Source organism: Rutidosis leptorrhynchoides, chromosome 4, assembly GCF_046630445.1.
Source record: "Rutidosis leptorrhynchoides isolate AG116_Rl617_1_P2 chromosome 4, CSIRO_AGI_Rlap_v1, whole genome shotgun sequence".
NCBI classification, from domain to species: Eukaryota; Viridiplantae; Streptophyta; class Magnoliopsida; order Asterales; family Asteraceae; genus Rutidosis; species Rutidosis leptorrhynchoides.
The window spans coordinates 351,443,802-351,470,071 of record NC_092336.1 but is presented as its reverse complement, the minus strand read 5'-3'; the positions used below and the strand labels follow the sequence as shown (position 1 = coordinate 351,470,071).

The window sequence follows — 26,270 nt, the reverse complement described above, 5'->3', positions numbered from 1 at the left end:
CGTGTGTAAACAGGATATTTTAGATTATCATTATTTGATAATCTACGTAAAGCTTTTTAAACCTTTATTGATGAAATAAAGGTTATGGTTTGTTTAAAAATGAATGCAGTCTTTGAAAAACGTCTCATATAGAGGTCAAAACCTCGCAACGAAATCAATTAATATGGAACGTTTTTAATCAATAAGAACGGGACATTTCAAGTAACGATGACATAAAAATGTCTTCGAAGTACCAAGAATATCTAAAAGTCAAGAATGACGTCCTCCGGTTCAAAAACCAAAGCACATAGGCACAACGGCACAAAGGCACGTAATATAACAAGAATGTTATATACCTAAACATAATAGTTGACATTGAAATGTCGAGCATTTAGAAGTCAAGAATGACATCTCGCGTAAGATAACTCAAATGTTATATACATAACCATAATAGATGACATAGAAATGTCGAGAATTTCAGAAGTCAAGAATGACATCCCTCGGTTTCACCACCCGAGGTGTTCTTATAAGGATAAGTTCGCATGAGTCGAAGAATACGTTTAAATTGGAATGGGAGTTCCTCCCAGATTCAGAACATAATAGAGATGTATGTATGATAACAATATACATACCAATACGATACAAATAATCACATATAATAATATTTTATAGGCCGGGCTGTAGACTAGACTCACTAATGCACCCTATTGACTCAGGTAACGACATCAATGCAGCCTAATTCCCTACAACCAGAGCTCTGATACCAACTTTAACGACCCGTCAAAGTACACTTGACGACCATCGTTATCTTGGTCCCACAGCTTGATCATAACTCTATATGAATTTAATAAATAACCTTGCATTCTTTATTTAAAAATGATTTTCTATAAAGGAAACCTATCAAAATATGTAAGTTTAGAAAAACCATACATTATTACTTAACTAAAAGTTGACCAAAACAAAGTCAACAGCATCCACTATTAAATGTATCAAAATAGAATGCAAGTTATTATTTAACAAAAGCTGCCATCATAAATATGCAGACTCTCTAAGCACAGCGGAAGCAATCAATCATGAACCTGAGAATAAAACATGCGAGTAACTGTCAACAAAAAAATGTTGAGTGAATTATAGGTTTAATATTGCAAACAATATTTAATTTAAACCGTAAAAAATTTATGTTTGAAAACATAAAAACTCCTTTTTGGACCACAAAATTATATGCTAGAAAACATATAAAAACATTATTCCATTTACCGTGAGCCACCTGGTAACCACTTAACCATTTATTTACCCTTGCCAAACACAATAAATAATATACACCGAACAAGTGTATCTACAACAAATTACGAAGTACTAAACATTCCGATTATAAATTGCTAGCGCGACTAGCTCGAAATGGGGTTGTCAAACCCGATAGATCTATCCATAGGATTCGCGTTCACCAGTAAAAACCAGTGATTACTGTTACCAGACTAGGGAATATTTTTGTTCAACTCACAATGAATAATTTAAACCAACTTCCACTTGTGTCCAAAATATAAATAAATTGCATGTATTCTCATCCCAAAAGATTTAAAATAGAAAAATGGGACTATAACTCACCTTAATAGCAAACGAAGTAACCACACAAATATGCGAACAGCAAATGAAGTAAAGTGATCAGGAATGATCACAACGCCAACCTATAAATAAAGAAGGTCGATATAAATAACTAACTTAGGTCAAGTCTTAGTATGATAGCTATTGTACATGTTGCAAGTAGTCATAGAACAATATTCAACATGCATCGGTTTGATCAGAACAGCGTACGGACACACACTTTCTATTTTTAGAAAGTTTCTCTTTTTAGCAGGTTTCCATTTTGGAAAGTTTCTATTTTTGGAAAGTTTCTATTTTAGGAAAGTTTCTATTTTTGAAAAGTTTCTATTTTTGGAAAGTTTCCAAATTTAGAAAGTTTCTATTTTTAGAAAGTTTTAAGTTAGGAAAGTTTTCTTATTTAGAAAGTCAACAAAAGTCAACTAAAAGTCAAAGTCAACCGGAAGTCAACTCAAAACTCAACCTCGGTCAAACATAGTCAACATTAATTTTAAAAGTATAAGTTATAATAATAATATAAGTTGTAATGTTAATTAAAGTTAAATATGTATAATTATGTCATAACATAAGTTTAATTAAATTAAAATGAATTATTAAAGTTAACATAAGTTTAAATGATATAATTAATATAACATAAGTATTTAATTAATTAATTAAATATTAGTCATAATATAAGTATTATTAATTAATAATAAATTTTAAATCATATCATAAGTATTATTAATTAATAATGAATTATTAATCATATCATAAGTTTCTAATTATAATTATTAAATCATAAGTATTTAATAATTAAATTATAATTAAATAATAACTAAGCCTTATAATAATTAAATAATTAATTAATCTTTATTTTAAGTCTTATAATAATAATCTTATAATATAAGTTTAATACTTATCATAAGTATTTTCCATTAATAATAAAAGTATTATTAATCATAAGTTTAATTAAAATGTTAATTAAATCATAAGTAATAATTAAATGATATAATAAATATATATCATAAGTCTTAAATTATAATAATTACTTTTTATATCATAAGTAATTAAATGATAATGAAATTCACTATTTATATCATAAGGTTAATAATTAATCACAAGTTTTAAATCAAAAGTTCATCGGGTCGTATCTTGAGCCCCGTGGGTCGGTTTTCGGCGAGCCTTACATATATCTCCTCCTAATCAAACCACCCGAAACTTCTGTACACTCAAGAACACACTAAGAACAGCCCATAAGTCGTGGTGATCAGCCAAGACATCACTTGAAACTTTAATTCAATCAAAATCGTGTTTTAGACGCAGCGGGTGATTCGTGGCTCGGATTTAGATGACCCGAACATGAAAGTCCATCCCATCATTGATCCTAACACACTAACACACCCTAAAGTCACCAAATATGGTCTCAAAGTAGGACCAAACCTGGTTCATACCAATATCACATTTCAATCTTAACAAAATACCACTTTGATCATATCTAGGGCTCCGGGAATCGAAAAGACATGAATCCGGAGTCTAAAATTAATGTCTTGATGAGAGGAACTCATCTAGATACTTTATTTTAACTTTTATAATAGTCACAATATCAGAAATACACGAAATAGCTGCTGTCCCAATTTTATCAAACCGAAAACATGTGTTTATGAGTAATTCTATGCACACAAACACCATTACAATAACAAGTAATCATCATACCATTAAAATATAATCAAAATACAGAAAAATAAAGAAAAATTTAAAATCTAGGGTTAGGGTTTATACCCTAATCAAGAATCAAATGATGTAGTCGCGTAGAGTACGAAGAGATGAATCCGATTATACTAAAAGCCCTTGAGAGATGATGAAGAATCCATGCTATGATGATGTTGGCCGATTATGATGATGAAGATGGAGGTTTGGGTCGTTCATGGAGAGGAGAGAAAGAAAAAAATAAGGTGCTAGGTTAAAATGAGAAGTATTGTTCCTTTTTGTTCAACAAAACACCAAGTTTCCAGATTGACACATCACCCCCTCCCCTTCAAAATTTCGGCTGAATATTGACTAGGGTGGGCCCCTTGTGGCCTAAATTTGATAAATGTTCAATAGCTTGTGGCCCGAATGTCCGAACGAAGCCCGAAACGCGAAAACACCGCTACGCGATTGATTTTTCGGAGAGATAACAAATACGCGACGAATAAAATATATAAACACTATATATAATCATATGACATTAAAATATCATATTTAAAATAATTTGGATTTAAAAATCTCAAAAGTTTGACCGTTGGTTTGAAAACCGAAAAGATTCGCCGGATAGAAATCCATGACACGTAGAAACGTACAACTTAAAATATGAATACAAATATTCATATGACACATAATAATTAATATATTATTACAAAAATAATAATATATATCATAGAAATGACGTGGAACGAATAACAGTTAACGGTCGTTAAATAATTAACGGTAAAAGATAACGGAAAGAGTAGGGTCGTTACACTTGTCCTCAAGCAATATAGTCCTGAAATATACTAGAATCACTTCTTTATTCTTTACACTTTGTACATCAGTGATTTTTATATGGCGGTATGAACAATGGTAGTAACGTTATGGTTTACAGTCCCACATGACTATAAAAATTTTAGATCCTTTAAGGAAATTGGATCTTTATGAAAACATTTGATCTTTTGAAAATTAAATCTAGCTTTTACCCTAGATAAGTTTTCCGGGATAACCCTTCACCGGTGTTTGCTAATTGTTTTTGTAGGTTTGGTGGGTTTCAGATTTGAAAATTTTAGTTCAAAACTTGCGGTTTTGTGTCACTCACTTGCTAACCTTGTATTGGGAAAGCAACACGTCTAGTATACTTGTTCCGTATATTACCTTTCGGTAAACTACCGTCTGGTTGTAAAGGAAAGCGTTGAACAAGCAACTGTTAAGGCAATGTCCCATGACATGCTTTTAATTATGGTCTATAACGTGTCGGATGCAATTACTATCCTTTGTAGGAGCAATAGTAAAGCTCACCCTTGTAATTTTTATCGGTCTGGCACAAGGTCCTGTCTTTGACCATGCTCTGCAACCACCGTTCTTACGGTTGACACCCGATTTGGTTCAGGTGACCTAATGAATTCCAGGTGAATTCCTAGGATTTTACGTTCAATGGTAATGAACGCATTGAAAATGGGTTTTCAGAAAACAAATCGGTTTGCAATTTTGATCAAAATATTTTCTCGTTCAAGCTCGAGTTTAGATATCATCGAATTCCATGAGTTTGTAATTCTCAATCTTTAAGGTCAATCTTTAGGATTGAGTAATATCAGGCTTAAAAGCGGATTTTTGATCTTTAAGGAGATTATCCTTTTCTGGGGATCTGACTCATTAGTCTTATCAAGCTAATTTGCACGGCATCCTCCCCATTTTACGAGACAGATCCTCTCATAGTTAAGATAAGTCTGACCACTTGGCGACCCTGTTTGATGCTGAGGTCCGTGGATTTCCTGCTGATTTTAGTGATGACTTTTCTAGATTTTTTGTCAACCTACAGCTGGTCTAGACGACAACTTCATGACCTAAATCAAGAAGCGCGTTTCTTTTTCGGAAGACTTTACTTCCTTTTAATGATGGAATTGATTCATCGTGTAGATCCATCTTTCTTTCAAATATATTACAGTAAATCGGGTAAAACTGATTAAAATCGTCCAAAACAAAAGTATCTTCAGTTATTTGTTACAAAAATATGTGTGATATATGTTTTAAATAACTTGGTAAATTTTCCCACACTTGGCTTTTATTTTCCTTTTTATTGTCCTCTATTCTATTTTAAATGAATTCTAACATTTTGAGTTATTTCTCAATTTATGTCCTTTCCGAGGTAACAATAATTTCGGTGTTAACACCTAGTTTTATCGTTCATAAATATGTATAAACATGATTTTGAATTCATTTAATTGAAAATTTTGAAAAATTTTACTAGAATTGGGTAGTCAGTATATAAGACTAGGGTTGTTCTTTATTATCAGAGGGCACTAGATTCTAATACAACTACTGCGTTACTAGTATTTTTAATGGTAACCAAGTGTATAAGTTAAAAATTTTAAAAATCCGAAAGAATTTAACCCCTTCCCACACTTAAGATCTTGCAATGCCCTCATTTGCAAGAAATCAGTAACAATTTAAATTATTGAGGGTGATTAGCGTAGAAAAATAATTAAATTTTACCAAAGTTTCCAAACATATTGGCGTTTGTTTGCTGAATGATAAATGGTGCACATCATTTGTTCATTCCGTCTTGTTGTTACATCACATTTATTTTTCGTTTTGTCGTCAAAAGTACTAGCTTTTGCTGAACTTAATGCCAGTCTTTGAAAATGCGCTGTTTTACCCTGTTTTGTACAATCGACAATATACATACAATACAAATATAAACATGCATGGTAATTTGAAATGGGACTTAAAATTTCACTTTCAAACTTTCAAATCCTAAATGGGAAATATTAGTACACAATATTAATAAAATGATAAAAATTACACAAATATATCCAATAACATAAGTTTAAACATGAATAAGTAAAAAGATAAAAACATAAAAATCATAAAAATAACCAATGGAACCAAATCAGTCTGGATAGGGGTTCCAGTTCATCTCATCAGGTGGGTTCCATTGTTGGTTATAGGTGTTCTGATAGGCTTGGTTATAGTCATACCGGTTAAAGGGTGGTCGGATGTCGGGGTTGTGTGGCGAAAAATGAGCAGGTCGAGTAGGCACGTAATTATTTGGTACCTGATATGATAGCTGGCTCATGATTTGGTGCTAATGAACTAACCAGCTATCGTGTTGGCGTCACCTATAATCCTCATATACTCGCTCGGAGTTCCACTACTCGTACATACTATGTCTGGCTGAGCTCGTCATTGCTTCCTCATCTATACAAACGTGGACGTCAAGAATAGCATCTCGAAAGACATCCCTAATGTCTTCCACTTCCTTCATTTCCTTGTCTGAGCCTCTCTCTACTTGAGGATGATTACCTTCATAGGAAATTGCCTGGTTGCGTCTACTCTTCAATACCTTAGCACTCGTATAAACCCGCAATCCTATGGTCTCATCCTGTTCTCTACAAACCTGTAATTGACCCCCTTGGTTCCTATCAACACCTAAATACTCTCCAATGAGAGTAATAAAAATACCTCCTCCTATTATACTCCCGTCCTGCATTCCTTCTACTATTTTAGATAAATAAAAACCAACACAGTAAGGGATATTAACAAAGCTTCTCGCGTCTCGAATACACTTTAGGTAAAATAAATCATGTAAGGTCATTTTCTCCTTATTGTGACCTCTCTGTGTAATCGAGTTAGCCAAAAATCTATGAATTACACGGAGCTCGGCTTTGTTAATATGTAAGTAGGAGTGTTTTCCTCCTAGTGTAAAAACATTATAGTTTGACATACGCCTCCAAGCGGCGTTCGCGTCAAAATTCCTATCTACCCTTTTACCACGATAAATCAAACTCATACAGTCAGGTAGTAGCAATTCACTAGGAGTGTACATCTGTAATGCCCTGGCCATGTCCATCATAGACATTCTGTACATCCTACCGCCAAGGATAAATTTAAGAAAACTTCTACCATCTAACCTATCTACATCTACATTTAACGCTATAGTACTCATCAGCTCAACACACCATTCCTTATATACAGGTCTACGAATGGTGAAAATACGTTCCCAATCTGTAAAAGAAGAACTGCCATACCTTTGAATCAAATGCTGTCTAACACGGTCAGCTAGATGGACCGTTTCTAAAGAATTCCAATCAATTACCCTCGGTACCTCTACCTCTTTTGTTACTAATTTGAATTTATTACTTTGATATGATGGGTAATCTCTCCATCGTCTATCGAATCTCAAATTAGGATGCAATGTGTGTTCAGGAATCGTTGGGTATTCTACAGGTGGATGTGGCGGAAATACTATGAATTCATTAGGTAAATGTAGCGGGTCATAATAAGGTACGTGATGATCAGGCTGTTGTTGTGGTTCCTGTTGTGGTACTTGTTCAGGTTCATATTGCATTTCTGGTTCTGGTTCTGGAGCTGGAGCACGTCGTCTAGATGATGACGATGATGAACCTCCAGTATCGGCTTTTTGCAAAACATATTAAACACAAAATTTGTGCATCCAAATATGCATTAGTGTTAGCAAAATATCAACTTAAAACAATCACACTAACATGTTAAATCAAAATTAAACTTATACACATTTTCACAATTTTTACAATTCTATACTTTTTAAAATAAGCACATATGGAAATGTAGACAAAGTTCATAAGCATTTAACTCAAATAACATGTCAAAATAGTCATTACTAACAATTAAACAAGTCTCAAATGGCAAATATATCAAATTAATCAAGTTCTTTAATTTTGGACTTAAAAAGTCCACTTTAATCTCCAAAAATCATGTTTAGGATCAATGTTTGGATCATTTAACTACCTAAACATGTTACACTACTCAATTTAGCAATAATTCATGACAAAAATCGGCCATAACCTGTTTATATCAAAAAGCCCCAAATTGCTCAAGAACACAAACCCTAGATTTCTAAATTTTTTTAAGTTTTTGGCTTCAAATCATGTTAAATAGCATCAATCTAGGTTATACATGCATAAAATACTATCAATTTAACACTAATTACACTAGAAATTAACAAAATTGCATTAGGTAAAATATTGGTAATTATCACAAAAACTAGAGAATTTAAATGTTTAGGGGTGTAATTTTTACCTTTTTGCCGAAGAATGCGAATCTAGGCATGATTAGAGCAAGAAATTTGACAAATTACGGTGAATTTTGGTGAAATTTTGTGAAGATTTGATAGTATTTTCGGGTATGTGTGTGTGTTGTGGTGTGAAGAACAGAACAGACTGCCTTTTGATCCTGGCCTGATTTTCAGCTCCATGCGATCGCATGGAGTTGAAGTGTAAACCCCATGCGATCGCATGAGGGTCCGGGTACAGTAATTTTGGCTTTTTTTTTTATATATATATATAAAACCTTACACTTTATAAAACATAAAATTAATAAAATTTTAAAAATTTGTTTCTTTTTAGGATGAGGGCGTTTCGGATCGATGTTTTAGTCCGTCCCTCGACAAAATTTTAAAATTTGTCACTTTTTAATCGCGATTTTAAAAGTAAAGATTTTTGGGTTTTTTAATGTTTTTGGCATACTTTAATTCAATAAGATTAAAAATAATGATAGTAAAAGTTCTCGTCCCTCCCTTGGGTAGAGCAATTTCGGTTCAACGACCTAGTCTTCAACTCACGACGAATTTTAAGAATCATATTTTTAACTTAGCGAAATAAAGTAAATTTTTGTTTTTAAATTCACATCAAACTTAAATTTAAAATGCATAAAATTAAAAATTCATATTAAAAATTTACACCAAACTTAAATTATATTTTTGTTTTTATACATACAAACTTATATTAAAAATATTAATTTTTCAAATATTTACAATTTTAAATATATTGATTTAAAAAGTTTACAATATTATTTTAATATTAATTTTAAAAACAAAGTAAAAATAAAATTAAAAATCTTTTTGGTCTTTTATCCCACTTTAATCAATCAAATATTATCAAAAATATACGCCCCTCTTTTTGGTAAAGTAATTTCGGTTCAACGACCTAATTTAACTCATGACGAATTTTTGAAATATTTTGGTTGATTGATTAAAGATATTTATACCTTAAGAATAAACGGTAAATTTCACAGTGATGTAATAAATTTTTGTATGATATCAATAATTTTGGTCGCAAGACCTAATTTTATTGAATACCAATTTAATACTTTATAGCGAACAATTTAGCGTTTATTATCAAAAGGTTAAAAATAAAAATAAAAATAAAAACTGTACATACTTACCTGTTGTAGTGACCCGAACTTTTCCATGTTTATATATATTAATTGAGATTGATATTTACATGATTAAATGTTTTCAACATGTTAAGCAATCAAACTTGTTAAGACTTGATTAATTGAAATATGTTTCATATAGACAATTGACCACCAAGTTGACCGGTGATTCACGAACGTTAAAACTTGTAAAAACTATATGATGACATATATATGGATATATATATAGTTAACATGATACTATGATAAGTAAACATATCATTAAGTATATTAACAATGAACTACATATGTAAAAACAAGACTACTAACTTAATGATTTTTAAACGAGACATATATGTAACGATTATCGTTGTAAAGACATTTAATGTATATATATCATATTAAGAGATATTCATACATGATAATATCATGATAATATAATAATTTAAAATCTCATTTGATATTATAAACATTGGGTTAACAACATTTAACAAGATCGTTAACCTAAAAGTTTCAAAACAACACTTACATGTAACGACTAACGATGACTTAACGACTCAGTTAAAATGTATATACATGTAGTGTTTTAATATGTATTTATACACTTTTGAAAGACTTCAATACACTTATCAAAATACTTCTACTTAACAAAAATGCTTACAATTACATCCTCGTTCAGTTTCATCAACAATTCTACTCGTATGCATCCGTATTCGTACTCGTACAATACACAGCTTTTAGATGTAGGTACTATTGGTATATACACTCCAATGATCAGCTCTTAGCAGCCCATGTGAGTCACCTAACACATGTGGGAACCATCATTTGGCAACTAGCATGAAATATCTCATAAAATTACAAAAATATGAGTAATCATTCATGACTTATTTACATGAAAACAAAATTACATATCCTTAATATCTAATCCATACACCAACGACCAAAAACACCTACAAACACTTTCATTCTTCAATTTTCTTCATCTAATTGATCTCTCTCAAGTTCTATCTTCAAGTTCTAAGTGTTCTTCATATATTCTACAAGTTCTAGTTACATAAAATCAAGAATACTTTCAAGTTTGCTAGCTCACTTCCAATCTTGTAAGGTGATCATCCAACCTCAAGAAATCTTTGTTTCTTACAGTAGGTTATCATTCTAATACAAGGTAATAATCATATTCAAACTTTGGTTCAATTTCTATAACTATAACAATCTTATTTCAAGTGATGATCTTACTTGAACTTGTTTTCGTGTCATGATTCTGCTTCAAGAACTTCGAGCCATCCAAGGATCCGTTGAAGCTAGATCCATTTTTCTCTTTTCCAGTAGGTTTATCCAAGGAACTTAAGGTAGTAATGATGTTCATAACATCATTCAATTCATACATATAAAGCTATCTTATTCGAAGGTTTAAACTTGTAATCACTATAACATAGTTTAGTTAATTCTAAACTTGTTCGCAAACAAAAGTTAATCCTTCTAACTTGACTTTTAAAATCAACTAAACACATGTTCTATATCTATATGATATGCTAACTTAATGATTTAAAACCCGGAAACACGAAAAACACCGTAAAACCGGATTTACGCCGTCGTAGTAACACCGCGGGCTGTTTTGGGTTAGTTAATTAAAAACTATGATAAACTTTGATTTAAAAGTTGTTATTCTGAGAAAATGATTTTTATTATGAACATGAAACTATATCCAAAAATTATGGTTAAACTCAAAGTGGAAGTATGTTTTCTAAAATGGTCATCTAGACGTCGTTCTTTCGACTGAAACGACTACCTTTACAAAAACAACTTGTAACTTATTTTTCCGACAATAAACCTATACTTTTTCTATTTAGATTCATAAAATAGAGTTCAATATGAAACCATAGCAATTTGATTCACTCAAAACGGATTTAAAATGAAGAAGTTATGGGTAAAACAAGATTGGATAATTTTTCTCATTTTAGCTACGTGAAAATTGGTAACAAATATATTCCAACCATAACTTAATCAACTTGTATTGTATATTATGTAATCTTGAGATACTATAGACACGTATACAATATTTCGACCTATCATGTCGACACATCTATATATATTTCGGAACAACCATAGACACTCTATATGTGAATGTTGGAGTTAGCTATACAGGGTTGAGGTTGATTCCAAAATATGTATAGTTTGAGTTGTGATCAATACTGAGATACGTATACACTGGGTCGTGGATTGATTCAAGATAATATTTATCGATTTATTTCTGTATATCTAACTGTGGACAACTAGTTGTAGGTTACTAACGAGGACAGCTGACTTAATAAACTTAAAACATCAAAATATATTAAAAGTGTTGTAAATATATTTTGAACATACTTTGATATATATGTATATATTGTTATAGGTTCGTGAATCAACCAGTGGCCAAGTCTTACTTCCCGACGAAGTAAAAATCTGTGAATGTGAGTTATAGTCCCACTTTTAAAATCTAATATTTTTGGGATGAGAATACATGCAGGTTTTATAAATGATTTACAAAATAGACACAAGTACGTGAAACTACATTCTATGGTTGAATTATCGAAATCGAATATGCCCCTTTTTATTAAGTCTGGTAATCTAAGAATTAGGGAACAGACACCCTAATTGACGCGAATCCTAAAGATAGATCTATTGGGCCTAACAAACCCCATCCAAAGTACCGGATGCTTTAGTACTTCGAAATTTATATCATATCCGAAGGGTGTCCCGGAATGATGGGGATATTCTTATATATATGCATCTTGTTAATGTCGGTTACCAGGTGTTCACCATATGAATGATTTTTATCTCTATGTATGGGATGTGTATTGAAATATGAAATCTTGTGATCTATTGTTACGATTTGATATATATAGGTTAAACCTATAACTCACCAACATTTTTATTGACGTTTTAAGCATGTTTATTCTCAGGTGATTATTAAGAGCTTCCGCTGTCGCATACTTAAATAAGGACGAGATTTGGAGTCCATGCTTGTATGATATTTTGTAAAAACTGCATTCAAGAAACTTATTTTGTTGTAACATATTTGTATTGTAAACCATTATGTAATGGTCGTGTGTAAACAGGATATTTTAGATTATCATTATTTGATAATTACGTAAAGCTTTTTAAACCTTTATTGATGAAATAAAGGTTATGGTTTGTTTTAAAATGAATGCAGTCTTTGAAAAACGTCTCATATAGAGGTCAAAACCTCGCAACGAAATCAATTAATATGGAACGTTTTTAATCAATAAGAACGGGACATTTCACCTGTGAAATAGATTTCTTAGTGATATGCTCTAGCCCACTCATAAGATTGTCGGACTAATTGATTTTTCATGGCTACATAGGCGTAACCTCGAGCATTCAACGTTTTTTCTTCTAAACATATAAACGGTCCATCTCTGCATAAAGTAACGAACTCGGTATTGGAATATATCTGATTCGTCGAGCATTTTCCTTCGTGTGACCATTTTCCGCATTTGTAACATCTTTCTAGGTGTCGTGCTCTTCTTTTCGCTGCGGATTTTGATTTTCCTTTACCAAATTGTAACTTATTATTTTCGCATCTGGATTCTTTTCTTACTCCGTCCAATTTACTTCTGATTAATGATACTATTTCACTTGGAAGGGTGTCATTATTACGTTTAGTGATCAAAGCGTGTTGCATTAGACCATGGTTTAGTTCACAGGAAGTCTTCATTTCATAAAACCTAAAAAAAATAAAAATTCAGAATGGGGGGAGAAGACTAGTTCTTTAGGGTCTGCTAGGGAAAGACCATTCGGGTTCCATTTTCGAGAACTACACGAAAACAGAAAATCTAACTCTAACATAAATACATATTATCCTTTAAAGACTTGATTCTCCCCACACTTAGTTAGCTGTGGTGTCGAAATTGTGATTAACTTCGTTGTCAACTTCCATCGGACTATCTATGTAATGTTTAACTCTGTGACCATTAACCTTAAATTCAATCCCATTTGAATTTATTAATTCTACTGTTCCGTGCGGGAAAACTCTTTTGACTATGAATGGTCCAGGCCATCTTGATTTCAATTTTCCAGGAAATAGCTTAAATCGTGAATTGAAAAGAAGAACTCTGTCTCCTTCTTTAAATTCTTTTGAACTTCTGATTCTTTTATCATGCCATTTCTTCGTTCTTTCTTTATAGATTAATGAATTTTTGTATGCTTCATATCTTAATTCTTCTAATTCGTTTAATTGACTTAACCGTAGACGTCCAGCTTCATGTAAATCAAGATTACATGTCTTCAAAGCCCAAAATGCTTTGTGTTCAATTTCTACTGGAAGATGACATACTTTTCCGTAAACGAGTCTAAAAGGTGTGGTTCCAATTAGAGTTTTGTAGGCTGTTCTAAAAGCCCAGAGTGCATCCTCCAATTTTATGGACCATTCCTTCGGATTTGATCCTACGGTTTTCTCCAGAATGTGTTTTAAAGCTCGGTTGGTATTTTCAAATTGTTCACTTGTTTGTGGATGATATGCGGTGGAGATTTTATGAATTACTCCATATCTTTTGAGAACTTTCTCAAGTTGATTATTACAAAAATGAGTTCCCCGATCACTTATTAAAGCTTTCGGTGTTCCAAACCTAGCAAAAAGACGTTTTAAAAAGTTGACTACAACTCGTGCATCTTTAGTTGGGAGATCTTGTGCTTCCGGCCATTTAGATACATAATCAATGGCTACGAGAATGTAGAGATTATTATGAGATTTTGGAAATGGACCCATAAAGTCAATACCCCAAATGTCAAATACTTCACATACTTGAATGACATTTTGTGGCATTTCATCACGTTGACTTATTTTTCCGGCCCTTTGACAAGCATCATAGGATTTGCAAAGAAGGTGTGCGTCTTTGAAATTTGTAGGCTAATAGAATCCAGCATCGTAAACTTTTCTTGCTGTTAGTTGAGGCCCATAATGCCCTCCTGTTGGTCCTGTGTGACAATGGTTTAAGATTTGACTAGCTTCATTTCCGAATACACATCGACGTATTATTCCATCGGGACAACTTTTAAACAAATGTGGATCCTCCCAGAAATAGTGTTTTATATCACTAAAGAATTTCTTTCGTTTTTGGTACGATAATCCTTTTTCAAGGAATCCACATACTAAGTAGTTTGCATAGTCTGAAAACCATGGAATTTCACTATAATCTATCTTCAATAGATATTCATCAGGAAAGTTGTCTTGTATGCCCAATTCATTTAGAACTTCTAATTTGGGATTTTCAAGACGAGAAAGATGATCAGCGGCGAGATTTTCTGCTCCTCTTTTATCTCGGATTTCAATATCAAACTCTTGTAAGAGTAAGATCCAACGGATTAATCGTGGTTTGGCATCTTGTTTCGAAAATAGGTATCTAAGAGCAGAATGGTCAGTATAGACCACTGTTTTAGCTAGAACGAGATATGAACGAAATTTGTCAAAAGCAAAGACAATAGCAAGGAGTTCTTTTTCAGTAGTTGTGTAATTTGTTTGTGCTTCTTGTAACATCTTACTAGCATAGTATATAGGTTGAAATCGTTTTTTAATCCTTTGTCCTAAAACGGCTCCCATTGCAAAATCACTTGCATCGCACATTAGTTCAAACGGTAGATTCCAATTTGGAGTTATCATAATCGGCGCATTAGTGAGTTTCTCTTTAAGAATATTAAAAGATTTGATACATTCATCTGAAAAGATGAATGGAGCATCCTTTTCTAGGAGTTTATTCATAGGAGTGGCAATTTTAGAAAAATCTTTTATGAAACGTCGGTAAAAACCGGCATGCCCTAGAAAACTCCTAACTCCTCTAACATTGGTGGGATGTGGAAGTTTAGCAATTACATCTACTTTAGCTCTATCCACTTCAATTCCTTCCTTTGAGATTTTATGTCCAAGAACGATGCCTTCTTTAACCATGAAATGGCATTTCTCCCAATTAAGAACTAGATTTGATTGTTCGCATCTAATAAGCATTCGTTCAAGATTAACTAAACATGATTCAAATGTATCACCGAAGACTGAAAAGTCATCCATGAAAACTTCCATGCATTCTTCTATCATGTCGTGAAAAATCGCCATCATGCACCTTTGAAAGGTTGCAGGGGCATTGCAAAGTCCAAATGGCATGCGTTTGTAAGCAAAAGTACCATAAGGGCACATGAACGTGGTTTTCTCTTGGTCTTCGGGTGCTATTGGAATTTGAAAATATCCGGAAAAACCATCAAGGAAACAATAGTAACTATTTTCGGCTAATCTTTCCAACATTTGATCAATAAAAGGTAAGGGATAGTGATCTTTTCTGGTGGCGTCATTTAATTTTCTATAATCAATACAAACACGCCATCCTGTTACAGTCCTAGTAGGAATAAGCTCATTATTCTCATTTGTGATGACAGTCATGCTACCCTTCTTAGGTACGCATTGAACTGGGCTTACCCATGGACTATCAGAAATTGGATAAATTAAACCTGCATCTAGCAGTTTAATAATTTCTTTCTTAACAACATCTTGCATATTAGGATTTAGTCTTCGTTGGCGTTGCACATACGTTTTATGACCTTCTTCCATAAGGATTTTATGTGTGCAATACGAAGGACTTATTCCTTTAATATCATGAATCTTCCATGCAATAGCTGGTTTATGAGCTTTTAACACAGAAATGAGTTGAGATTTTTCATTTTCAGTAAGAGAAGACGATATTATTACAGGTAATTCAGATTCACCATGTAAATAAGCATATTCCAAATGGTTTGGAAGTGGCTTTAACTCTAATGTCGGTGGTTCTTCTATCGATGATTTATATCGATATCTGTCTTTTTCTTTTAGCATTTGAATTTCTTCTGTTGTTGGTTCATATCCATTAGCCATAAGTGTAGCTAACATTTCAGTTTCATCAATTGGTTCAGTACCTTCTCCTAAAGAACATTCTCCTGTTCCTTGTAATTCTGGAAATTCTTCTAACAATTCTGCATGTGATTCTATAGTTTGAATATAATAACATGTATCATATGCAGATTGCGGTTGTTGCATGGCTCTATCAACTGAAAAGGTAACACTCTCGTCCTCTATACTTAGGGTCAATTTCTTACCAAACACGTCTATTATTGCTTTAGCCGAGTTTAAGAATGGTCTTCCTAATATGTGAGGTACTTGAGAATCTTCTTCCATGTCCAGGATAACAAAATCTACTAGAAATACTAAAGTACCAACTTTAACTAGCATGTTCTCCATTATCCCTCTAGGATATTTTACTGATCTATAGGCTAGTTGTATGCTTATTCGTGTTGGTTTCAATTCTCCAAGGTCTAGTTTAGCGTATAGTGAATACGGCATTAAATTTTTACTAGCACCTAAGTCTGCCAATGCTTCTATTGAACTAAGACTACCCAGAAAACATGGAATTGTGAAACTTCCTGGATCAGATAATTTTTCTGGTATCTTATTCAACAGCACTGCAGAACAATTAGCATTCATAGTAACAGCCGAGAGTTCTTCCATTTTCTTTCTATTCGAGATTAGATCTTTCAGAAATTTAGCATATCTAGGCATTCCTGAAATCACATCAATGAAAGGAAGATTTACATTTATCTGTTTAAACATATCCAAGAATTTAGATTCTAGGCTTCAAGTCTCTCTTTTCTCATTTTACTCGGGTAAGGAAGTGGTGGTTGGTATGGTTTAACATAAGGTTTAGCCTTAACTGTGTTATCTTCATTAACCTTTTCAACTACCGGTTCTTTTTTCTTATCTTGTTCAGGTTGTGGTTCTTGTGTAGTAGGAATAGCTTCATCAGAAAATACAGGTATTTCAGGTGGTTTAAGTGTAATACCACTTCTTGTGGTAATGGCTTTAGCTGTTTCATTCCGGGGGTTAGCATTTGTATCACTAGGTAAACTTCCCGATTTTATTTCACCTATTAACCTTGCTAGGTTGCTCACTTCTTGTTCCAAATTTTGAATAGAAGCTTGTTGATTTCTAAATGCTTGAGCATTTTTTTCATTTGTTTGTTTCTGAGATGTGAAAAACTGAGTTTGAGATTCAACTAGCTTCGTCATCATATCTTCTAAATTTGGCTTTTTATCATCGGTTTGTGGTAGTTTGTTTTGAAAATTAGGTCTTTGCTGATTGTAAGTATTATTGGATACTTGTTGATTGCTAGGACCTTGTTGGTTGTTGTATGGAACATTTCGGTTATAATTCTGGTTTTGGTTGTAAATCGGTCTTGGCGGTTGATAATTATTCTGATAATTATTTCCAGGCCTTTGGTTTATGTATGAAATATTCTCTCTTTGTTCCATTGTTAGTTCAATACTGAGACAATCTTTTGTCAAATGTGGTCCTCCACACTGCTCACAAATAATTCGTATTGAGTGAATATCTTTAGTCATCTTTTCCATTCGTCTATCGACAGCATCTATCTTTGCGAAAATAGAATCTAAGTCATGGCTAGAATCGGATCTAGCTGCTTTAGATGATCTAACGATATCTTTTTCTTGGTGCCACTCATGTGAGTGGGAAGCAGTGTTATCAATAATTTTATAAGCATCAGTTTCTGTTTTCTTCATAATGGAACCACCAGATGCTATGTCTATGTCTTTCCTTGTAGTGATGTCGCATCCTTGGTAGAATATTTGTACTATTTGACAAGTGTCTAAACCATGTTGCCGACATCCTCTCAATAACTTTCCAAATCTGGTCCATGCCTCATATAGAGTTTCATTTGGCTTTTGTGTGAACGTAACAATTTCTCCTTGAAGTCTTACGGCTTTAGATGCCGGAAAGAATTGTTTAAGAAATTTTTCAACTAAAACGTCTCATGTATCAATCGCCCCTTCAGGTAACGATTCTAACCAATCTTTGGTTTCTCCCTTTATAGTCCAGGGAAATAACATGAGATATATCTGTTCATCCTCCACTTCTCTTATTTTAAATAGTGTGCAGATCCTATTAAAGGTACGAAGATGTTCATTTGGATCTTCCTTCGGTGCACCACTAAATTGGCATTGATTAGTTACCATGTGTAGAATTTGTCCTTTGATTTCATAATCTGGCGCATTTATGTCAGGTTGAGTAATTGCGTGACCTTGGCCAGTGCGTTTAGCTCTCATTCGGTCTTCCATACTTAGAGGTTCTAGATTCTCCATGATTGAATTTGTTGAATCTGAATCACTATAGGATTCTGATTTAATGGTAGGTTCCTCAACAATCTCTGTTTGAATAATTGGTGGTTCCGGAGGAAAGATTAGTGGTTCAGGATCTACGAATTGTCCCTGAATATTCTCCGGATTCTCAATTGTGAGGTCGTTTTCAAAAAATGGATTATCGGAAATTTGAATTGGAGTACTTGGTCGGCTGGATGACGATTCTAAAGAAAAATCAACGTTACAATATTTGCTAGATGTCTTGATCGAGTTACAGGTGGTGAACGTACAAAAGGTGGTGAACGTTTTGCTCGGTGCATTCACTGAATATCCTATTAGTTATAAAAATAAGAAAAATTATATAAGTTATCAAATTAATAGACTTTTCCGATTTTGCCCACGTTTCGAATAGCCAAAAGATGCAGCAGAGGGGCAGGATTCGTTTGGTCTCAATATAATTGAGTACTGTTTGGCTCCAATAACTCGGTCCACGTACAAATCCAACTATTACTACGAACCAAAAAATTTTGATGTCTATCAATTTAACCACTTAAAATAAATTTTCGTAATTTAAAGAAATTTAGAGAAGAAGATAGAAAATTCTATGTCCTAAAAACTAGAATGGCGAGAAATAAGAAAGAAAAAGAAGAGCGCGTCGAAAAACGTCGAAAAATAAAAGATTGAAAAATAATAGGCGTCGAAAAATAAAAATAAGAAAGTAGCGCGTCGAAACTTAAAAAGAAACTAAAAACTAAAACTTAAAAGTTGAGTCTAAAAATATTAAAGCTTAAAAGAAATACTATATCCCAAATGGCAATAACTTAAAAAGGTACTAAAACTTAAAAAGGCGTCGCAAAATTCTAAAGCACCTAAATCTTAGTCTAAAGAAAAAGCACTTAAGGGATTTTACGGCAAATCTTAAAAATCTAGAAGTAAAAATAACTATGGTAAAAACTATATCTTAAAACTAAATACGAGCGAAAAATACAAAAATTACGCTAAAAAGAATAAAAAGGGACAAAATATAAAAATATACTAAAAGTTGTAAAAAGTACAATTTTTATAAAAATATTATTTTTATATTATTTATTTTATAAAACTATTAATTTTGTAATTTATTAAAACTAATTAAACTAAATATATAAATTAAATCTAAAAACTAAACTAAATAATAAATAACTAAAAACCTAATTAGGGTTTAAATAATAATAATAAATAATACACCGTAATTAATGCTGATTAGGGTTGACTGTTGGCGTGTCAGACACACTTATGCGATCGCATGAGAAATTGCCTTCGGGCTCATGCGATCGCATGAGCCAGGGTTTTGGGCCAGGTTACGGGCTGCTACAGTACGGGCCTCGAGTTTTAATATTTTTTTTCTTCAATTTTCTGTTTTAAATTTATATATTTATAATATATTTATATAAATTAAATAAAACTTATATTTTTATAAAATAAAGATAAAGAAACTTTTATAGAACTTATATATTTAACAAACTTTTAAAAATATTTATATTTTTGTTTTTCTTTTTATATTTTTGAATATTTAAAACGTATTTTTACAAAAAATTTATTTTTATAAAAGTAAACTAAAAATTAATAAAAATCCTTTTTTTTATATAAAATTAGCGTTGCGCTTCCGGCGTTTAAGCAAGAATGATCCCCGGCAGCGGCGCCAAAAATACTTGATGTTATGCGAGGTGTATATGAAATAGCATATATTTTACTAGGAAAAACTATTAAATACGATACAATTTTATACAAGATATTTATTTATTTATAGAATGGATATACCTAAACCTTGCTACAACACTTATAGGCAGTGTACCTAATCGTACAGTAGTGTAGTTTTTAGTAAGTTCGGTTCGTTCCACAGGGAAATCTTTTAAACAAAGCTTAACGCTATATTAGTTTTAATTTATAAAAATACAAATATATATATATATATATATATATATATATATATATATATATATATATATATATATATATATATATATATATATATATATATATATATATATATATATATAAGTAATATTATTATTATAAAAAAGGGGTTTTTTACCGTTTAATGACCGGTTTGTCGATTTTTAAAACTTTAGTCGCAGTTAAAACCTAATGTAAAATATTAAATAAATAAAAGACTTAATTTAAAGTGTAAAATAAATAACGATAATGAAATTGCAATAAATAAAAGTGCGATGAAATAAAATTGCGATAATTAAAGAGTACGAAAATTAAAAGTGCAATTAAATACAATGACAATAAATAAAAGTGCAATAATTAGAAGTGCAATTAAATATGAAAATAAAGGAATTATGCTTATTTAAACTTCCATAATCATGATGTTTGACGTGTTGATTTTAGTTTATTCCCATGGGTTAATTGTCCTTTGTCCTGGATTATTTAATATGTCCATCTGTTTTTGTCCATAACAGTCCTTCAGTCATAAATATAAAGTGCGAGTGTTCTCGCCAAATTATTCTTATATCCGAAGTCAAATATTCCAACTAATTGGGGACTTAAACTGTAACAAGGTCTTAATACTTTGTTTAATAATTACACCAGAATATCGACTGCGTGTAACCCAAGGTTTTAATACTTTGTTATCAATTATGCCAAGTGTCCTTGTACATAATTTCACCCCTGTTTTAATAATTACATAGACTATTAATCCATTCCCGTGTCCGGTTAAATGAACGATTATTCGTACATACAAATATCCCGCCCATCGTGTCCGATCGAGTGTATATGGTTATTTATAGGGACGTCCAATTGTAAATCTTTATATTAAAATTAACAAACTATCATTTAGTTAAACAAATATAAAGCCCATTAATAGCCCATAGTCTAATTTCCACAAGTGTCGTTCTTTTGTCCAAACCTCAATTATGGTACAAAGCCCAATTACTCAATTTTAATATTTTTAGCCCAACATCATGATCACTTCGGTATTAAATAAGCATAATAATAACTTAGCTACGAGAAATTAAATTAAAAAGGTTGAACATAACTTACAATGATTAAAAATAGCGTAGCTTTACACGGACAGAATTTCGACTTACACCCTTACAATATTCGCTAACATACCCTTATTATTAGAAATTAAAATAAAAATTAAAATAAAAATATAATATATATATATATATATATATATATATATATATATATATATATATATATATATATATATATATATATATATATATCGTATGATGAATGAGGAGAAAAAGATGTGTTTGATGTTCACCAAAAATGCGAGTTTTGTAGGCAATGTGGGCTGGAAAAGGGGCTCATGCGATCGCATGAGTTTTGCTCCTCCAGGTCATGCGATCGCATGGCCAGCGGGGGAGGCTCACATGTTGTTGTTTTCTTCTGCCGACGGTTTTTATAATATAATATAATATATATATTAATTTTAAGAACTAATTATATATTATATTATATTCATGTGCATAGTTGACTTGTAATTTTTAGTTCGTTGCGTCGAGCGTTGAGAGTTGACTCTGGTCCCGGTTCCAGATTTTCGAACGTCCTTGCGTATAATTTAATATCTTGTACTTTGCGTTTTGCTTCTTGTACTCTTGTAATTTTGAGACGTTTCTTATCACTAATTGGAACCTCTTTGATTGTACTTTGTACTTTTGAGCTTTTTGGTCGTTTGCGTCTTCAATTCGTCGAATCTGTCTTTTGTCTTCACCTTTTATTATTTAAACGAATATCACTTGTAAATAGAACAGTTGCAACTAAAATCTTGTCTTTCTTGAGGGATAATACTATGAAATATATGTTCGTTTTTAGCATTATCATATATATATATATATATATATATATATATATATATATATATATATATATATATATATATATATATATATATATATATATAGGGGCAGGATCAATGAGGAAGTAACCAATCGGGGGGAAGCGGGGGGAAGCAAAATTTTTATTTTTTTTCATTATTTTTTCATTTTTTTTTTCCGGCATCAAGATCACACAAAAATATGAACATTTAAAAGAGACACACTTCGTGATGAATGTTATTATTTAGGCGGGAAAACGATCGACAAAAATAACATTCAAGATAATATTGTTCATGAAGAATATGAACGTTTTTTTTCTTCATGTTTTGTGAAGTAAAATTTAGCCCGATTTAGAGTTTAGGGTTTAGGGTTTAGGGTTTGGTGTTTTGGGTTTATTCCATAAACCCAAAACACCAAACCCTAAATCCTAAACCCTAAACCCTAAACTCTAAACCGTTCATGTTAAAAACTCAATCTAAATTCTAAATCTAAACCCTAAATCTAAATCCTAAATCTAAACCCTTAATCTAAACCCTAATATCTAAACCCTATAAACCCTAACATCTAAACCCTAATATCTAAACCCCAATAGCTAAAACCTCAAAATACGCTCGAAAAACACAATAATTGTTATATATTACTTCTTCGAGCGTTTTCCCGCCCAAATAAAAACATTTATCACAAAGTGTCTCTACTAAATGTTTATATTTTCATCTCATCTATAATGTTCGTGAACAAAGTTTTTTCAAAAAACGAAAAAAAAAAAGTTTTTACTTCCCCCCGCTTCCCCCCGAATGGTTACTTCCCTCTTGATCCTACCACTATATATATATATATATATATATATATATATATATTATTTGTTACACATGTGGAAATTCTAAAATATATTTACTAATTTATTAATCATTTATGTAATATATTTTGGAACTGATATTAAACTATATCAGGAAAATATCTAACTTTTATTATTTTTAATATATATTTATTTGATTTTTATTACATCTAACCTTTAACTTACTTATATGCAGTTCTTTACACAGTTGAATTTCAAAAAAGAGGCCTTCCTCATTGCCATACACTAATATGGAAAGATTTACCATTGGCGAATCTTTCTCCAAATGATATTGACAGGTACATATCTGCCGAAATACCTGATCCACATATTGATCCTTGGGGTTATAAAGTTGTATCAGACTTGATGATTCATGGTCCATGTGGCCTAGACAAACTAGATGCACCATGTATGAAAGAATCCAACTCATCTGTAATGGAACTAAAATGTTCAAAAAAATTCCCAAAACCTTTTAATCAATAGACTTTCTTTGATAAAGATGGATACGTTCATTATCGAAGGCGTAATACTGGTATAAATGTCAATAAATCTGGAACTATTCTTGACAACAGCTATGTAGTACCATATAATCGCCATTTATGTCTAATCTTCAACGCCCATATTAATATTGAATTTTGTGGATGGACGATGCTTATCAAATATTTGTTCAAATACATCTCAAAGGGCACAGATCGAGTTATTGCCCAAACCAATGATAGATGAAATTAAGAATTTTATTGACTCAAGATTTATATGTCCTTTCGAAGCATGTTGGCGCATATTTAACTTCCCTATTCACAATAGAGAACCTGCGGTCTTAACACTTGCAGTACACTTAGAAAACTTACAATCAATAACTTTTCGAGCAAGAGAATCATTGAAATCAATAGCTAATAATCCTGGAAAGAAGAAAACTACTTTAACAGAGTAGTTAACATATAACAAAGATTCATCAAATGGTTACCACCTTACTTACAAAGAATTTCCTTCACAATTTGTTTGGTATGCCTCCAATAAGTTTTGGAGCCGTAGACAGAGATCTAATGATACAGTTATTGGAAGGTTATTATATGTGCATCCTGCAGCTAGCGAGCTATTCTATTTAAGGATGTTATTATGTCATCAACACGGTTGTACTTCATTCCTCGATATAAAAAGCGTAAATGGCAGAATCTGTAGAAGCTATAGAACTGCGTGTGAAATGTTAGGTTTGTTGGGTAATGACCGTGAATGGGATATTGCCCTTCAAGAAGCTATCGTTTCAGGTACGTCTTCACAAATACGTAATCGATTTTCAAACATACTTATGTATTGTGATGTCATAAATCCTGCAAAACTCTTTAAAACCCATTGGAAATCAATGTCCGACGACATTCCACTTAAAATAGCTTCCTATTTTGGAATTGAAAAATTGCACATAAATGATCCAGAAATGCATTCGTATGTTTTGTACGAATTAGAGATCTTATTATTCATATACGGACATGGAGGAATAGGTAAAACATTTCTTTGGAAATCAATCATTACATCTATCAGATCACAAGGAAAAATTGTTCTTGCAGTCGCCTCCTCCAGCATAGCTTCTCTACTTCTACCTTTAGACCAAACAACACATTCACGCTTTAAAATTCCTATTGTTTTAACTGACGAGTCTATGTGCAATATAAAGAAAAAAACACATCTCAGTTCTTTGTTGTTACAAACTAGCCTCATTGTATGGGACGAAGCGCTTATGAATGACCGACGTTAACCGAACTTTACGAGATATAATGAATGATAATGAGACTCCATTTAGTGGAAATCTGATAATTTTTGGAGGCGATTTCAGACAAACGTTGCCCGTGAAAAGAAATGCATCAAAAGAAGACACAATCAACAGCTCCATTGTTAACTCATATTTATGGTCCTACTTTAAGGTATATGTTTTAACACATAATATGCGATTAAATAGACCTAGATTGAATGACGAAGAGAAAAACAAAATTCAGGCATTTTCATCTTGGATATTAGACATAGGTAATGGAAATCTAGGTATCCCAGATGAAGAAGATCCTTCTAACACATCTTGGATAAATATTCCACCCGAATACTGTATCAAAGACAATGAAAATGGAATGTCTAATCTTATATCATTCATATACGATGATGTATTATTACAAAATCCAACTGCATCACTCTTGAAACAACAAGTGATTGTATGCCCTAAAAATAGTGATGCAGATGAGATTAACGATTCTATCTTATGTATGTTCAGATGTCAACAGACAACCTACCTTAGTTCAGATTTGGCAACTCCACGAGCTAATGATGGAGGTGAAACTAAATTACTATACCCTATCGATTACCTAAATAACCTAAATTATCCATCTTTACCTCCTCATATACTTCAGCTAAAACTTGGAGCTCCAATAGTCCTGTTAAGAAATATCAACCTCGCAGGTGGCTTATGCAATGGTACTCAAATGATTATTGTTCAAATGCGTACAAAAGTTATACAAGCAGAAATAATTACAGGAACAAGAGTTGGAGAAAAGGTATAAATTCCAAGAATAAATATGATTTATAAAGATCCAGTCCTACCGTTTGAACTAAAAAGAAAACAATTTCCAATCAAGTTATCGTATGCCATGACAATAAACAAAAGTCAAGGCCAATCTTTAAACAAAATTGGCATCTATCTTCCAAATCCTGTCTTTGGTCATGACCAATTATATGTAGCCCTTTCAAGATCAACATCCCCTGAGGGCCTAAAACTATTGATAAAGCAAAAAAAAAAAATAGAGAAGAACACTGTACCAAAAATGTTGTTTACAAAGATTTTCTCCCCAAGATTAGAGAATTATAGGTTTGAAATCATTTTATTTCTCTTAATAAAATATATGATATATATGCACTTTTATATGATTGTTCATACCAACTATTTATCAATATTGATATACTGGATCTTAAACTATTAATTTTTTTTACCAACTTTAGTTATATGCTATTTCATTTTATGCTTT

The 26,270-nt window shown here is 32.0% G+C and overlaps 1 protein-coding gene across 1 annotated transcript in view; it reads left to right on the top strand.

Moving 5' to 3' along the window:
- Positions 1-25,018, top strand: part of LOC139841763 (uncharacterized) — a 58,266-nt gene extending 33,248 nt beyond the window's left edge. Inside the window, exons 2-3 of the mRNA XM_071831968.1 lie at positions 23,465-23,677; positions 24,354-25,018. Coding sequence (XP_071688069.1) covers positions 23,465-23,677; positions 24,354-25,018 — 878 coding nt within the window. The remainder of the gene's footprint in view (positions 1-23,464; positions 23,678-24,353) is intronic.
- The last annotated feature ends 1,252 nt before the right edge of the window (positions 25,019-26,270 follow it).